The sequence below is a fragment of the Taudactylus pleione genome, unplaced genomic scaffold (genome assembly GCF_031769625.1).
Source record: "Taudactylus pleione unplaced genomic scaffold, aTauple2 ptg000046l, whole genome shotgun sequence".
In the NCBI taxonomy this organism is placed as follows: Eukaryota; Metazoa; Chordata; class Amphibia; order Anura; family Myobatrachidae; genus Taudactylus; species Taudactylus pleione.
This window is the reverse complement of record NW_028284448.1, coordinates 9,461,456-9,480,317: the sequence shown is the minus strand read 5'-3', so window position 1 is coordinate 9,480,317 and position 18,862 is coordinate 9,461,456. Positions and strand designations below refer to the sequence as shown.

The following is an 18,862-nucleotide window of genomic DNA, read 5'->3' as shown; positions in this document are numbered from 1 at the left end:
ATCTAATAATTGGTGGTCTGAAATCTGCAGAGCCAATAAGAAATTAGCAAACATCTGATAAATATCATAGGGCTGTCGTTTAAGACCAGAAGACAGAGGGCCTGACTCAGAGATGGACGGAATCAAAGAGCCGCACACAAGCAGTTGTGCAAGTCCATCTATCTTATATTCAAATGTAGCAGGAGGTGTCTTTAGGAAACAGATACCTCCTTGCTGCATCTGCGATCCCAGCGCTGCGACCGAGATCACAGGCTGGGATCACCATCACCCCAATCGGTTGCAATGGTTGTCCCTTTGGCTAGGCTGCAGTAGCTGAAGCTCACCATAGCCTGACCAGGTCCTGGAGGCTTTCGAGTCCAGGAAGTCTGCATCCATAGACGCAGACCCTGGCTTCAGCACTTCCAGAAAATGGGGGTGACACGCTGCCTTTTTCTGGGAACGCAGGCCCCCTCCCTCACACTCCCCCCCCCCCCCTAAATGCTTCTGCCTGGCTTGGGGGAACTCTGTGTGGTATCGCAGGACATGTTCTGCACATGTGCAGAATGGGTCCTGTGCAAGCACAGACCACTTACCAACGGAGATGTGCGCTAACCATAAGGTTAGTGTACAGCTCTGAATCATGGCCCAAAGTTTGGCTATCTTCTGGGAATATAACATGAACAGTGCCTTTTCTTTCTTGCAACAATCTTTTCAAATACCTATCGGTGGACAAGCATCCAATTATTTCCTACATTTTAAAATCTCCTAGAACATATTCTGTATTGGAAGAGTTATGACCCCGAAGAACATTCTTGTGTCAAGAAATCTAATAATCTCATCTAACTAGAACCAAGGGCCGAAGTCAATTAGCCGCAAAAAGTGCCATTTGGAGAAAAGTTTTCACGGTTTGCACTTTTCGCGTGTTTTCAACTTTTCTCCATTATCAATTCCTGGACGTTTTCGCCTGCACAAAAACTTTGCATGGAAAAATAGGCAAAAAAGTTTCTCAACATATAGGCAGGCGAATTGGAAGTGCAAAATCGCTATTTTGGGGTGCAAAGTGTGAGGATTTGATCCAGAACCCTTTGGACACCCCCCTAATGACTAATCAGTCAAAAAACGTTAAAAACTTTTTTTAAAATACCCCAATTATGTTTTAAAAGTGTTGGAAAATGGGTAAATAGTGGGGGGGCCTGATATTTTGGGGGGCTATATGGATGGGACAGGGGTTTTTGAGATTGCAGGAGGCTGCTGCAGGTGTATTTTTAAATCTTCATTTTAGAGACATCAAAATATACTGCTACCCACTTTCATGTACCCCAAATTTATTTTCGGTACTTATTTTTCTGAAAAAACATTGCTTTCTATCACTTTTCTACACATATGCAAATATGCATATAACAGCCTTTTGCCACAAAATAAGTTTACTAAATACTTTTACTAGGGCTACTACAACTATTCTATATTGATTCCCAGGGTCACTGAACCTTTTTATGGGGAACAGACTGATTTCCCCAAAAAATATGTCCTTTTCGCTAGTTTCGCTTTGTAAAACATTTGCCTATCTGTGTTTTTGCCTGTTTTACAATTGCATAGGACGAAAAGCGGGTACGCGCATGGAGAAAACATTCCGTCAAAACAGGTGAATGAGGCAAATTCATTTCGCTTTTCGCCAGACTGCACTTTTCGTGGCTAATTGAATTCGGCCCTAAATGAGAATCCCAATTCCTGCTTTTGTAATTATTATAAAGCTGCTAATATAATTTAGTATAAAATAGGTAATTGAACCATATTGAATAACATACTTCATGCAGGTGAGTTCCCACTGTAATGAAATTGAATATTTACATTATTTTATTTATTTATTAACAGTTTCTTATATAGTGCAGCATATTCCATTGCTCTTTACAATTGGAAACATTAATAGAACAAAACTGGGTAATAACAGATGGATATATAGGTAGGGAGGCCCTGCTCGCAAGCTTACAGTCTATAGGGAAATAGGCATTGGATACACAAGGATAGGTGTTATATATCGCATTTCGGTCTAGCCAGAATGCAGAGTTTCTTGTTGGGCTGTATAATCCAATCACACAGGAATTTCGGCCAAATGTCAGGAGGATGTGAAAGAAAGAAAGAATGTGTGAGGTTATGTGTGGACTGTGAAAGGGGATGTAATTAGATATTAGTGCTTGTGCTGTAATAGAAAGCTGTTTGTTCTTATTATTTTATTAAATAAGTTCTAATGTGCAAATGTGTTTCACTTTTGGCCAAAATACCCATAATAATGTAGGATAGTGGTGGAGCATAACGTATGGACCATAAAATATGTCCCTTGCTGAAAACAAATTAAGTTTGATTATATTAAATGATAACCAATACTTAATGACATTTTTTACTGTATACATTCTGACTGTTTAATCCAGAGTTGTTCTTGATGGATATCCTGCAACTAAACAACAAGCTGACCTCCTAGAAGCATACAGCATTATTCCAATAAAGATCTTTGAGTTAGAAATATCCATGCAAGAAGTTTTAAAAAGAGGTTTGCTTGACAAGAAAGATACAAAAAGGTACAAGAAATGTCAGTTTTATATTTTGTGTTACAGATTATATATTGTTTGTTGAATGTAATTACTTTACGGTATATTTGACTAGGGTCTGAACACTTATCTGTATTCAGGTAATCAGACGTTTTACTTTTGGGGGGTAGGGGATTTATTTTCCCAAGAACCAACTGCCAGTGGATTTGCGTAATTTGTATCACAGGGAGCTTTCTGCTCCCAGCCTATGGAGGTGCTAGCAGAATCAGCAAACCGTAATTTTACAATATAGGCTAAGCGAAAGCTGCCAGACACAGCTCGCTTGTAATTGATTAACGACTTAACTCGCGTGTTCGTATGTACTGCTACCGGAGCCATAAGTGGTTCAGCTGGCAAGGTCATATCACATGCGACCACATCAGCCCGATCTGTCCCTCGGCTTTAGCAGAGGAGATCCGTTCTGCTCAAGTGTCCTCTGTTTCCCCGGACCCCCCGAAAGTGATGCGACGGTCTGTGACCACCAACATTACTGCCGGAATCACGGCCCAGAATGCTGTGCAAACGGTGCTCTGGGGTGCATGCACCGATAGTAAAAGTGTGAGGAGGGGAACTTAGTACCCCTACAAGCACCGGAATGCTGAATTCTTCGTATGCAGAGATTAGCTGCAGCAGAGGGGACCGATGATCAGTCCCCACTGCCCCACGATCTGCATCATGATGAGGGGGCGTAGCTAGGCCCTGGGGGGGGGGGGCAGATTTATAGGATCGATTTAAGGCTTTTCAAATTTGGCCCGAAAAGTATAATTTCTTATTGCCTCATGTTGCAGCAACAAGCAATGGCTTTTTGGGGTTATTAATTAAAAAACTTTTGCAGAAACAGTGGTTCTGATAAGAGCTTGTCCTGATATCGTGGGAATAGCATAGTGAAAGTTTTTCGCTATTATTTTACTGCCATGTTTGAAATCTAATTAATAACAACACTCACTTTTTGCTAAATATGTTTTATCTTCACAGTATGTTGTACCCTGCACACGACAGTTCACAGATATTAGCTGTACGTAATACCAATTATAAACAGGAGGTCCAACGTATTAAGAAAAATTATGTAATACAACATCAAAACTGGTGTGAAGTAGATGCCATGCACAGCAAATGGTGGGTGTCAAACAAAATTATTGAAGAGGTTCAGACAAGCATCAATCAAATACAAACCTACCTGCAAAGCATAAAAGAAGGTACAGTAATATTTTTTCATTCCTGTTTTGCCACGTAACGCTGCTAAATTCTCTTAATTTCACAGTCATGTTTAGCTGATATTATGGTTAAAAGGATGCAGCTTTTTAAATTATAGTAAACTTCAAAAAAAAGCTGCTATGTTAATTGCATCACACTGTATTTGTTCACACATAACAGGCAGTTTATGTTGTGGTGTATTCCATGAATGCTGTGGGCAACACTTATCCACATACACCTAACCTCAAATCAAACCAAATAGCCTCATTTAGTGCGCCATGGACTTTGCGTTTTAGCTGCACCAAATACCACTAATCCTAAATACTTTGAACACTATAAGCGCACTTGGACGCAAAATAGGAAAACCGCACAATGGAGGAAAAAGTACACAGTCTAGGCAGAGGTGGATTATTCAAACTAATCCATAAAGAAACAAAAGGGGTCTATTTAACAAGTGGTGATAGGTAGAGATTTTCTATCATGGTTTATTTCAGTGATAGAAAATCCTACAGTACAGCCAGCAGCTCCCACCAGGGCCAGATTAACAATGGGGCGGATGGAGCTACAGCTCCAGGCCTCCACATAAAACTAGGCCCAGCAACATGACAGCATGATTACCAGCTGCCTAACTGGCCATACATTTTAAGTATTTAAATATTTTTTCTAGTTTTCCCCCTCAAAAAAAATTATGCTATTTTTCTATTTCTGTGTAATTAGGGAGACACTGTGTCTCATAGTGTAGGGCAGGGATGGGGAACCTCAGGCCCAGGGGCCATATAAGGCCCCCAGAATTATTTGGTATGTCCCTCAGTGCTATTTTCTGTTAAACCTCATGTGGATAGCAGGGTGCCTAGAATGGCTTCCTGCAGCCAGAATCTATGCAGCAGTGCCATCTGGAGTGTCCTTAGGATGCTTCAGATGGTCACACAACTGCCCTTACAGCTCCCCAGAGCATCTTCAGGATGCTCCAGGCATTGCTGTAATCACTGGCGATTGCTGCCATGCCCCCATGTGATGTCACATAGATGGTCGTGGCCTGCACCAGGCCCGCGAATACTGTTATATATATATATATATATATCAAAATGTCCCTCAGCAGAAAAAAGGTTCCCCACCCCTGGTGTAGGGGGTGTAAACACTAAGGTGACTTTGACCACACCCATCACAGCTCTTCCCCTTCTCAGTATAGGCCCTTGAACATTTTCAGCCCCAGGCCCATGTGGGCCTTACAACGGCCCTGGCTCCCACGCTGTATGGGTTATTCCGTAATGACTGAATTTGTTAAACAAATCTCAGTGCTATATACATTAGAACCCAATTTTACTGACTGTTACACGATACCCACAATTTGAGAGAGGGCGATATCGTACATAACAGTACTATATTAACAGACATAAAATACTACAATTACTACATTACAAATACAGTGGCCACCAGAGGTTGATTATATGACACTGGCCATATAGTGTCTATAACAATATGACAGTGAATTTAGTGTGTCCATTAATCTTTAGATGGGATTTACGTTACTGTTTAATTAATACAGAATACAATAATTAACAAGTACCACAGCATTACAAGTGGTATCTAGACCGAATACATACTGCATACCCACACTAGCACCCATGATTACATTACTACTTATAGTGCATATCAGTAACTGGGATACGATAATATGAGATATGGTAAGAACTTACCCTTGTTATCTCTATTTCTACGAAGTCCATAGGGTTCCACAGGATACCTTGGGGTATAGGCGATGGCGACAGACATCCAGGCACCACAGAGTTAAATTTTCAGCCTCCCAGGATGCACTGGGGTCCCTCTCCTATACCCCGCCCCCGAGCCTCAGGCCACTCAGTTTCGTAACAAGCCATAGGCCGGAGCAGGAGCAAAAAAGAGAGAGAAGACAGTCTGGAACACACAAGAATCACATTCTCACCAGAAGGAGACGGAAAAACCAGTGACCAGATCAAAGCCCATCTGCAGTACAGGTGCGACAGGGCGGGAGTCCTGTGGAACCCTATGGACTTCGTAGAAATAGAGATAACAAGGGTAAGTTCTTACCATATCTCATATTTTCTACTTCAGGGTCCATAGGGTATCCACAGGATACCTTGGGGATGTCCCAAAGCAGTATCCTTTAAGGGTGGGGACGTTCCTGTGCTGTAAGGAGAATCTGCCGCCCGAAGGAAGCATCCTGAGAGGCGAAAGTATCAAAAGCATAATACCTTACAAAAATATGGACAGATGACCACGTGGCTGCCAATCACCGCTGAGGCGCCACGTCGAGCTGCCCACGAAGGACCCACAGACCTAGTGGAAGAGCTTTAATAGAGGATGGAACAGGAAGACCTGTGAATCCATCCTACCAAAGTTAGCGTAGTGGCAGACCAACCCTTTTTATGGAAACCAGAAAGGACAAAACCGAGAGTCTGATTTCCTAAATGGACTGGTACGGTCAACTTAAATTCTTAGCGCCCGTACCACAGCCAAAGAGGCCTCACCAGCAGACAGGACTGGGGAAGTAAAGGCCGGTACAATAATTTCCTCATTGATGTGGAAACTAGACACCCCCGTAGGTAAAAACCAGGGCAAGTGCGAAGCACTGCCCTGTTCCTAGGAAAGATGAGAAAAAAGGAGGTCTACATGACAGAGCCTCCCATTCTGAGATCCTACTGGCCAAATTAAGAGCCAGAAGGAATACAGTCCTAGCCGTAAGCCATTTGAAATCCACTGAGCCCAGTGGATCAAATGGCGGTCCTCAGAGAGCCCTAAGGACCACAGCCAAATCCCAAGGAGCCACAGGTGGAACAAAGGGATGCTGAATATAACTTACTAACAGGGCAGAAACCTGCACCCTCAGGTAAGCAAGGCGAAGACCGTGCTCTAAGCCCACCTGTAGGAAAGCCAACCTCTGGATATCCGGAATACCCGAGGAGCCTAGCCTCTAGGGCGACACAACTGAACGAAAGTATACCATACCCAATGGTAATTCTTGCAGATAAAAGCTTCCGAGCTCTTAGCATGGACAGAGCCCCTGTTAACTATAGAGCTGGAAAAACTCCTAGACCTTAAGAGGGCAGTCTCCACCGCCACACCATCAAGGACAGACAACCCAGGTCTGGGTATCAGCCAGGATCCTGAGACAACAGGTCCGGGCGTAGAGGCAACAGCTTCGGAGTGTTAACTGAAAGGCTCCGAAGATCTGAGTAATAGTGCCATCTGGCCCACGCTGGAGCTATCAGCAGGAGCGTGCCTCCTTCTTGCTATTACTGGAGGAAGAAGGGATAACGGAGGGACGAGGTACACAACTTGGAAGGTCCACTGGACCTACCTACGTCTATCAGAAGAGGCTCCACTTGTTCACCAGAAGATTGAACACCTACTGATAAAGAGGACATTTCCCTAAATGCACGTCTTGACGGCTGAGAAAGCCTGCTTTCCATCTGAGGATTCCTGAATGAACACTGCCGATGACGGCAGGGATATAGCCTTCCACCCAAGTCAGAATTCGGGACACCACTGTTAGTGTCGCCTGACTTCGGGAACCTCCTAGGTGGTTTACATAAGCCATCATGATGGCGTTGTCAGACTGTACCTGCACGGTCTTTCCGTGGAGGACCTATCCTGCATGCTGGAGAACCTTGAATACTGCTCAGAGTTCTCAGATGTTTATGGGAAGCGCAAAAACTACTGGTGTCCACCTGCCCTGGAACAAGTGTGGACCCGTCACTGCTTCCCAGTCACGGATACTGGCGTCCGTCGTCAGAAGGACCCTGTCCGCAATCCCAAAGGGGGTGCCCCTTGTTTAGGTGAGCTTTCCGCAGCCACCAGGCCAGAGAGAGACAAACCTCTGGGGAAAGCCTATTGACTTTATCCTATGGGGCAACCCATCCCATCCGGAGAGGATCAGGTTTTTCAGAGGTTTAGAGTGAAGCTGGGTACTCTCCACCATGTCGAACAGCGACACCCTGGAACCCAGGAACCACATTGCCAAGTGAATAGACACTCGGCGACTCTGCAGGCAACTGCGTACCTTTGCCTGTAATGCAGAGATCTTTTCCTCAATCACAAAGATCCTCCGATGTTGGGATATGGATCATCCTCTGAAGAATCAGAGAGGACCATTTCCAGTTTATCAGTCAGCCCTAACGTAGCAACACAGATATTGTCCTTTGCATATGGCACTGAAGTATCTCTGGAGACCGTGGTAACAACAGGAGGTCGCCTGGATAGGGTAACAAGCGGACCCCCTGCATCCGCAGGTGGGCTGCCATAACTGCCATGACCCTGGTAAACCGTGAGGCGCGGAGGCCAGACCAAGGGGCAATGCCAGAAACTGGAAATGCTTATCGACCACTGCAAACCTGAGGAAAACACTGGTGTGCTAAGAAAAGAGGGATATTCAGGTAGTCACCCTGAATACATCCAACGACACCACAAAATTCCCAGGCTCCATTGAATGATGGAATGCAGGGTCCCCCTCCTGAACCGAGGAACCCTTAAGAATTTGTTGAAGGATTCGAGGTTGAGAATGTCCTGGTAAGACCCTTTGGGTGTCTGTACCAGAAAGAGGATGGAGTAATACCTTGTTCCCCTTTGGGGCAACGGAATAGGTACTATAACTCCTGCCTGGAGCATAGAGTGTAACACCCTCAAAAATTACAGGACCTTGTCCTGAATTGACAGAAGACCTGTAACGAAAAACCGTCTGGGAGGCTTTTACCGGGAGGAGAGGACATACCTTCAAGAAAATACTTCTCTTACCCCAGTGTCCGTGGTGGTCAGACACCAGCACTGGCCGAACTGGAGAAGCCGGCCTCCAACTCTGGGGTCTCCCGAGAGGAGGCCCGTCCCGTGAGACTGAAGGCTTATAGTCCAACTTGGGAGTAGGACGTCTTGTACTCCAAGCCTGTTCTTATGGCTGAGCAGATTTCCTGGCTACTGACTGTCTTGGAAAGCTGTATTTTAGACTTACCCTGGCCTCACAGGGCCGAAAAGACAAAGCCCCAGACCCTGATGGGACTGTAGCCGATGGCAGACACGCAGACGTAGCTGCTGCCTGCGGGGCCACAATTGTGTCAAGACGAGGGCCAAACAGGACTTGTACCGTAAAAGGCAAAGCATTCCAAATGGAATCTGCATCCGCTTTCCAAGAGCGCAACCACAGGGAGCGGCAAGCCGCTACTGCTGCCGAGGAGATTCTGGAAAGGAGTAGGCTATATGTAAGACCGTCTCATTATGAACGTGGCTAAGTCTCTGAGAATTTGCCACTATCCACCTGCTCTACTGGAGAGTCAGTGTGCAGAGATCCAGTTACCTACTCAGCGCTCCATGGCTCTGTCCCCCCAGCACACGGCCATAGCCGACCTGGAAGCCCCTCCAGCAAGGGAATATTGGATTTTAGATATATTTGCACCTTGCAATCTGGAACCTCCTTCAAAGAGGACCTGGAGGGCATGGGCAACGTAGCACTCCTCACTAGACATGTAACATGAGAATCTACCCGTAAAGGTAACTCCCATTCGGAAATGTAATTATCCGCAAAAGGGGTATGCAAAAAGTCAACCGTTTTTGAGGCTGGAACCGCTTACCCAGATTTTCCACACCTCCTCTAAATGATCCACCTGACCAGATAGAGGAATTACAGTGGCAACACCCTTATCCTTAAAGAAGGCATATTTGGATTTAGCCACGGGGGATATGTAATAACCGAAGCCACACGGACTGCCCGTATAAGGCCAGGTATATAGACTTTAGACCCAGACTACGCCTCCTTTGCACTAAGGGGCTCGTGTCTGAAAAAGTCAATAATGTCACCGTCATCAGACGTCATGCCTTTACCCGTCTGAGACCCGAAAGGCCGCTTAGAAGGCCGAAATGGTGACTCCCCCTGTAAAACGTCCATCAGGTGCTATACCATTTGGACAATAAATTCACCTACACAGGCTCCTGCGAGACCTGGGGGGGCGAAAACAGGATACACTGGGGTACCATCAACTGTCCAGGGACCCCTGCATGTTATGAGACCACCACAGGCTGCGATAACCCCTATGGGGAAACGTAGGGGGCGTTGCCCACAAGGGCTGTAAGCATCTTAGCCAGCCGAGGGCGGTCCCCTTTTTTGTGCAGGCACAGTGACAGAAATGGGGCGTGATATATAATACAACATGCCCTCCATAAACCCTCAGTGTCTACATATCCCTCCGCTAACTGCACATGATATCAGTACATTATAGCTGGAAGAGGATACCCTCGTTCACTTTCAGACATGAGGAATGTGAACGGAGCGTATGTGACCTCCCACACTGAAAAACCACGTTTACTGTGAGGTAATAAACACCCTGCAACACCGCACCGCATGGGCTGTAGCAGAAGAACAGGGATAGGAAAAAGGCTGACAGTCAGAAATGAAAGTACAGGCAAACGGCGCTAGCATTTAAGTCACATACAATGCACAGATAACATCCTGCATTACAAGCACTGCGATCAACTACACAGACCAGAGCCTGGTAGGAAGCAGTGCTGCATACACTGACCTTAATTGAAGGAGAGGTATGCGGGGGACCCGGACCGCAATGGCATCTGTATCAGCTTCCAGCAGCGTTTGCCATCCACAGCACATGTAGTGAGAAAATGGCCACCGAGGAGCAGAGAGAAGGCAGGGCCCGGGGGAGGAGCGCTGACACAGCCCGCTCAGACCGCTGTGGAATGGCACTGTGCAGCGGGGGAGACGCCGGCTGTGAGACAGGGAAGGCGTTCTCCCCTGGCCTGCTATTAACCCCTGGGACGCCACGCTGTACCGCACATGCTGCGGCCCGCTGTCCCTGGTGGTCTAGTGGAAGGAGCAGGATCAGTACCTGGCCCCACGCGCAGCCGGTCCCCAGGGAGCCCCCTGCCTGGGGACCAAACAGGACTGTGTTACCGGCGGGTGCCCACCGCGGGACCCCGCCGCTTACCTTGTTCCCCGTGCATCCGGCCACAGTCCAGGTAGCCGGGGTCACCGCTAGCTGTGACCCCAGCTACCTACCAGCATCCCCGGATCGGTACCGGCGTTCTGGTACCGGCGGGGTGTAGGAGTGACAGCATGGACGTCAATACTGACTCTCCTATGCTGGAGCACTCTAGTTGTGCAGCCACAGCTGCAAAGAAATATTCAGGGGCCTTAAAAAGACTCCCCTCTGTACGGTGCGACTGGTCCGGCCAGGCACCGACGAAAACTGAGTGGCCTGAGGCTCGGGGGCGGGGTATAGGAGAGGGACCCCAGTGCATCCTGGGAGGCTGAAAATTTAACTCTGTGGTGCCTGGATGTCTGTCGCCATCGCCTATACCCCAAGGTATCCTGTGGATACCCTATGGACCCTGAAGTAGAAAGAGGTTTTTTTAATAAGTTTAGTGGTATAGGAGCTCAGGAATCACTAGAAAAAAAACATAACTTATAAAAACCAGTGTACTGACAGCCGAAAGAGCTGATTAGTTTGGCGAGAGAGGTACTATAGATTGAGAAAAGCAGAGGACCTAAGACTGAGCCTTGTGGCACTCCAATTGATAAAGGTAGCGAAGAGGATTCAGAGAAATTAACACTGAAAGAGCCATGAGATAGGTAGGATGAGAACCAAGAAAGGGCTGTGTCCTGAAGACTTAGGTATTGTAGTGTTTGTATGAGAGTGGCCAACAGTGTCAAAAGCAGCAGAGAGAATAAGAAGTGAGTAATGGCCTTTAGACTTAGCATGACCAGATCAGTGTTAGACTGGGGCATGAAGCTCCCACCAGGGGATTGCAATAGTAGGTGTCCGCTGAAGGGGCGTAACCATCTGCCAAAGTGGGTGTACCCAGTGAACAGAGAGGTGTGGCAATAATATATGCAAATAGATAAAGGAGGAGTTAACTAGAGATAGACCTCCAAAACGCCAGAGAAAGGGATGTCCTATTTAATAAATAGACTGGGACTGTCAAGTTCTGACAGTGACCCAAAAAATGCATGGCAACGTAGGTTCGAATTGGGATGGAAAACCAGCCCAGTTAATTTCTGGAAACAAAATAGGGGTGGGTTCTGGGTCTTTGGAGGAGGGGGACGGCGAAAAATCGCTCCAGTGTGTACCCAGCTCAAGAACATGTCTGAAATACAATATGATGATATGATGTAACATAATGGGGCCTTTTGACTAAAGGCCAGATGGTGATGTCCTCAGTATTTGGTATGGTCAGTGTGTGATGTCCTGTGTGTGTGGTATGGTCAGCGTGTGATGTCCAGATTGTGTTTGATCTGGTCAGCATGTGATGTCCTGAGTGTATGGTATGGTCAGCTTGTTATGTCCTGAGTAAATTGTTCTGGGCAGTGTGTGATGTCCTGAGTGTTTGGTATGGTCAGTATGTGATGTCCTGAGTGTGTGGTCTGGTCAGTATGTGATGTCCTGAGTGTATGGTCAGTATGTGGTGTCCTGACGCAAACACACTACACCAGCACTCTATAGGACCTTGTACACATACACAATATAATAGTTAGTAGAAACATACACACTAATGCACCACTATGAAAAGATAATGCTGTAGATGCACAAGGGAAATAGAGATATATAACAATCCAGAGCTCAGGACACAGCAGAGAGTTTCAGCACAGCAACATAAAAACATATAGGGAGGGACCTATAGGAGAAAGCACAAGAAGAGCATACCATTTCATTTAGGATCTTATCAATCTTGTCCTTGAAATAGGAAACAAGATCTTGTGCACCGATAGTAGCAGGTGGGTTGGGTGAGGGAGGGAGGGATGGGTAAGAAGTGATTTAAATGTATTAAAAAGTCTCTTGGGGTTGGAGGCTTGGGCAGAGATGAGAGATTGGAAATATGTTTGTTTGGCAGTGGCCAGAGCATTACGATAAGTGTGGCAGATAGTCTTATATGTGAGGAAGTCAGTTGGAGTACAAAATTTACGTCATGATGAAGATAGAGTTGTCAGAGCATAAGAAGTGAGGGAGCCAGGCAGAAAAATGGTCCAGAAATTGTTGGGGTGGCCCAGGTGGGCAATAGCAGCAACATGCAGAGAGAAAGGGGTGAAGAGCCTGATAGAATGTACTTCAAATTATGTAAATGTGAGTGATAGAACCTGTGGTACAGTAGAACTGTGTATGTGAAAGACTGGGTAATATTCCAACCCCACCATCTTCCGATATAGAGCTGTCCTGGCAAAGATTTGACTTTTGGATTTATGACTAGGTGCGTGAGAACACATCTATAGCAGCATAAGTGTGAGAAAAACTTGTCCAAACTATGGGCCTGATTCAGACCCACTCGCGAGCGGCTGTCCGCTCGCAAGTGGGTCGATGGTCTGCACTACGCATGCGCACGACGGAGCGAGCTCCGTCGTGCGCATGCGCGAGACGCGACGAGCGAAGGACTTTCCTTCGCTCGTTGTGTCTGATCACAGGGGGCGTGCTGTCGATGTTGATTGACAGCACGCCCCCTTTGGTGGGCATGCCGGGGGCGTGCCTCCCAGACGGGGCGTTTCCAAGGGAACGCCTACCGTCAGAAGCCGGCCCCACTGACATCACTAGTGATGTCAGTGGGAGTGATTTTGGCTCTGATAGAGCCAAAATCACTCCGGGCCTTGCGGTTGAGAAACTCAACCGCAGGCTTCGGCTCGCAGTGGCGATGGTCAAGACCATCGCCACCATCATCCTGCACGCTCGTATATGCTGTGGGTGGTGACCCACAGCAATACGAGCGTCCAGGAGGACGCTCCATAATTATGGAGGTGGGCCCTGATTCAGAGCGAGCGCTCTGGTCAGAGCGTCCGGCTCTGAATCAGGGCCTATGTCCATGAAAGTACAGAGTGTATGCTCTAGGTTCCAGGCATATTCTGCCACTAACTAAAATGATATATTCAACTGTTGTGTGGTCTCTTCACCAATTTGTTTTGAGATCACCATCAGTTCACTTGGCCATACTCAGAGTTTCAACTACATTGACAGAGGATGTTTACAGACTATTATGGGGTAAATTTACTATACAGCTCCTTTCCATGCAGCTGTGTCTTCTGCAGTATTGGTTGTAAGATATAAAGGAGCAATATTATTAAATACAAAACACACCTGTTTTTTATTTGATATTATTAACCCTTTAAATCCAGTAGGTGAAATGTCTAAAGGCGCAGTGTTTTGAAAGGCGATGTTTAGTACGTTTATCCCTATAAGTAAATAGAACTCCATGTGCATGCTACCCAAGACAATCAGTAACATATAACTATTAGCAACCACTGAGGGAAATAATTATTACATCATGCAGGGCCGGCTCCAGGGGTAGCCGCTCCCGTGCAAGATCAGTATTATGCATTTGAAAATGGAGGTGTGGCCTAATTACCATAGACCACGCCCACTAAATGCCGTTATTTGGGGGCGTGCCCGCATAGCACGCCTCCCGTGTAACGTCAGGCTGGGAGCGAGCCCAGCACTCCGTCACTAGCTGGGCTTCCCCCAGCCCTCTCCCGGCACTGAATGGATGCTGCGCGCATGGGCGCAGCATCCAATCAGCTACTCCGGGGTCCGGCATCCCGACCAGACCACCCGCGGGACACTTCGGCTCACAGGTGGAACAATGGGATAGTGCAGTCCCACTGATATTGGGATGTTGGGAGAGGTGCGCCCTCTATGGGGTGGTGCCCTTGTTCGACCGCACTGGTCGAACATGCCTCGAGCCGGCCCTGACATCATGGAATACAAAATTATGAAATATACTTGTGCACATAATTGCACTCAGACATATTATACTTATAAAGTAAAGTGATGTGTTTGCTTGAATATAACAGTAACACATTGCACCAAAATCAACTAAATGCTGAGTACTATAAAGACAACTGGCAATTATATGACATTCAATAAATATATTTATCCAGCCGAAAATTAACTTATACCTGAATTCCATGCCTTGCTGATGTTTTATTACTAAAATTTCTCAGTAATGTTTGTAATTTGGACTTAATTGATTATTGTGCCATAGAAAAACATGCTACATAGATGTTGATTTTAATTATGGTTTGAACAGGTAAAGCTGCTGCTATTGTTGACTTCTGCATTACCCCTCATGAGCTGCTGTCTCGGCTGGGAGAGTTTGCACAATACTGCCCTGTGAGTCTGGCACAAAGGGGAGAGCTTGTCGATTGTTCTGTAACATCATCCCTGCAGTTTGCAGCTGAATTCCGTGGACACTACTACAAAATGGCTTCACAGACAGAGCTGGATGTAAGTTAGTTTCATTATCATACATTTATGTCAGTAGAAGTAACTGCATGCTTTTAAAACATTACAACATGTTGCATTTCACTGATTTGTCAATCACGATCAAAATATGATCGTGATTAGCAAATCGGTGAAATTGAATATGTATAATTTCACGGTTCCTCCGACAGATCGCAGAACTTCGATGGACGCCGGCCGGCGGATCGGTGTTTCCATCCCATTGCAGGATCCAGCAATCTGTTGGATAGTGTATGGGGGCCTTAACTTTGCACCTTGATAATGTCATGCGGCATTGCAGGTGGGGCAGATTTAAAATGTGCAAAGAGAGTTAGATTTGGGAGGGATGTGTCCAAACTGAAATCTAGATTGCACTGTAAAAATAAAGCTGTCCAGCATTTGTGGACTACATGCAAAAGCATCCAGTAGTTATCCTGCATGCAAAACAGTAAATGTATTTGAACCCCTCGCACTTTAGCATGGTTTGTCCAGGTGCAAAGTTATTTGTTTTTTTTGCTTTGCGCCCAACTCAGAATCAACCCATTAGTGTGCATCACTGCAGTAGGCATCTGGTTCTTAAACCCGACTAACAGTACATGAATGTCCATCTTAATTTTTTTTATACATTGTAATATTAAAAAACTAATATATCAGCACTTTAAATAGGTTTACAATGTATAATGGTGCATGTTTACTTACAGGCCTTTTTGCAAGATCCAGAATTATATGTGCCTCCATTGGCACCACGTCCTCTGCCTCCTCCTGAAATGCTACCAAAGAAGTTAACAGTGGCTGGTGTAAAATCTAAATTCCCCAAAAATGCAGAGATGAAGGGGTATTGTCCAGTTGCCTACGTGGATGGGAAAAAAAGGTATGCAGACTTTGACATTGCTCTATCTACATAGTTGATATAGACTTCACAGCCATGGAACATCTAGCATGAGGGAGAACTTCTGACTTATCAATATTCACCTTGTACTTAAAAAAGCATTAAAAGTAGAAATAATATCCATCACCGCAGAAACAGGTGGTCATGTCAGAATTAAATAGCAACATAACATCAGCAAAATGAGTTAACTTAGTATCCACCCATCCAACTGAAATCCCTGTGAATGAGGGAGAACTATGTAAAGCCACTGCCCATGGTTCCGAGGTGATAGCAAAAAGTACAGGTGAAAATGGGCACCCCTGTCTGGTGCCTCGTCAGACGAAAAATGTGGAACAAATACAGGTTGAGTCTCCCATATCCAAAATGCTTGGGACCAGGGGTATTTTGGATAAAGGAATATTCCGTATTTTGGAATATTTGCATATCTCAATGAATTATCTTGGGAATGGGACCCCAATATACACACAGAATACATTTATATGTTATATACACCTTATAAACACAGCCTGCAGGTAATTTTATACAATATTTTTAATCATTTGTGCCTTAGACAAAGTTTGTGTACATTGAACCATCAAAAATCAAAGGTTTCATTATCTCAGTCATGCCAAAATAATTCCGTATTTCGGAATATTTGGATATGGGAGACTCAACCTGTATAACCATTACTTGCTACCTGGGTAGTAGCATCAGCATAAAAACCTTTATAATAAATATGAATTTGTCTGGGGAACTGAAGGGCCCAATGGCCTTATAGAGGTTATCCCACATAAGTAGACTGAATGCTTTCTCTGCATCAAGGTATAAAATGACATGAACACCCCGGTCCCCAGAAGTCTCCAACTATTGCGAAACTAGAAAGTACCTTCATTATATGTAAAACTGAGTGATGGCCTAATTGAGGCCCATTTGGTATTCATGTCTGCTAGAGGTAAGAATTAATTAATCTCTCAACCAGGATTTTCATTACGATTTTATAACCTGCATTTAAAGTAGAGATGGGACGATACGATCTCGGTAAAGTCAATTCTCTGCTCGGCTTAGGCTTTAGTATCACAGAGTTGAAGTAAGTGGGTAGCATCCAGAATATAATGAAATACTGTTTGAAGCACCTCAAATCTTTGAAGAGACAATTCTGTAGTAATCCCTGTTTAATCCATTAGGACCTGGATTAAACCATTCAAACACTGAATAACCCTTCTGACTTCTTCAAATTAAATAGGTGCCAATAAAGTAGCAGCAGAAGTTGCTAGCTGGGGGAGTGAGCACCCCATCCCAAAAAGGTTGCTTACGCTCATCATTAATAACTGGGTGAGCATAAAGGGATTCATAAAAGGACTTGAGTGTTTCAGTAATCTGGGCCCCCCTGCATATGCAAGAGAATCATCTGACAATGTGAAAGATTTTATGATCGTGGGCCGTTTTGTGCCCCAAAAGGGATTAGAAAGGGGGCGACCTGATTTATTCCCAAATTTAAATGACCAGGGAAGGGGGGAATAGGGGGATATAGTTTGAGCACAGGATATAATATATTGGATATAATTAGTCAAAAGAATAATGAAAATCCACAATTATAAATATCAAACCCTAGTATAGGTGTCAAGCAAAAATATTGTAAAGTGTGGAGGTGCTCCCCATGAGAGTATAGATAAACGTAGTATGGGGGAGAAGAAGAAAACTCTCTTGTTGGGGGCACTCGAATGTAAAGGTTATAATAAGAATAATATATAAAAAATAACTTTTATTAGATATATTTTAAAATACCAAAAACAAGTCTGAGCCTGTTACTTATTGGCATTACTGTTGGAATAACAGCTATAAATTATCACAAGCAGAACACGAACATACATAGAACATAAGACAACATATAATACAATACTTATCACAATTATGTGAAGCTAAGTGAAATATTACAAATAGGTCTATAATTCTCTGTCTCATACAATATTGAGACCTATATAAAACATATACTAGTTCAATGACCTCATAATGTCGTCATAGCACAATGGCTAATCAGAATTACGGCAGAAGCATACAAGGAAATCTTCTAGAAAAGAATGTGATAATAACCATACAATATTCAATATAGGTTACGTGAGATATCACAGCACAATAACACTGAACAGTAATCAGAGAAATACAATGATAAGGGGGTCAGATGAAATAATAGCTGACCCTGCAAATATCAATTTTGTAAACTCCACATAAAGGAGTAGCTTTACTTTTTCCTATAACCTTACTGTCTACAAGTACCTGGGTGGCATCACAGGCGACCTACGTGTGATCTGCCTCTCATTACAACCTGTGATTTACTTATATTCATTTTGATATTTGCAGGGTCAGCTATTATTTCATCTGACCCCCTTATCATTGTATTTCTCTGATTACTGTTCAGTGTTATTGTGCTGTGATATCTCACGTAACCTATATTGAATATTGTATGGTTATTATCACATTCTTTTCTAGAAGATTTCCTTGTATGCTTCTGCCGTAATTCTGATTAGCCATTGTGCTATAACGACATTATGAGGTCATTGAACTAGTATATGTTTTATATAGGTCTCAATATTGTATGAGACAGAGAATTATAGACCTATTTGTAATATTTCACTTAGCTTCACATAATTGTGATAAGTATTGTATTATATGTTGTCTTATGTTCTATGTATGTTCGTGTTCTGCTTGTGATAATTTATAGCTGTTATTCCAACAGTAATGCCAATAAGTAACAGGCTCAGACTTGTTTTTGGTATTTTAAAATATATCTAATAAAAGTTATTTTTTATATATTATTCTTATTATAACCTTTACATTCGAGTGCCCCCAACAAGAGAGTTTTCTTCTTCTCCCCCATACTACGTTATTCCCAAATTTATAAAATCTTCAAATCTCTCTGAAAGGAACAATGATCCCTAAGATAAGTAAGTACATTATCAAAGTGAGCTTTCTGAGTTAGGTAAGTGGACCTAGTCATATGAGTAGAC

At 44.4% G+C, this 18,862-nt stretch overlaps 1 protein-coding gene across 2 annotated transcripts in view; it reads left to right on the top strand.

Moving 5' to 3' along the window:
• The window catches only part of AK9 (adenylate kinase 9), a 171,381-nt gene that overhangs the window by 137,727 nt on the left and 14,792 nt on the right, over positions 1 to 18,862 (top strand). For both annotated transcript variants that reach the window (XM_088460477.1, XM_088460478.1), the window contains exons 33-36: positions 2,406 to 2,552; positions 3,537 to 3,757; positions 14,799 to 14,995; positions 15,691 to 15,860. In XM_088460477.1, the coding sequence (XP_088316603.1) occupies positions 2,406 to 2,552; positions 3,537 to 3,757; positions 14,799 to 14,995; positions 15,691 to 15,860 (735 nt within the window). The remainder of the gene's footprint in view (positions 1 to 2,405; positions 2,553 to 3,536; positions 3,758 to 14,798; positions 14,996 to 15,690; positions 15,861 to 18,862) is intronic.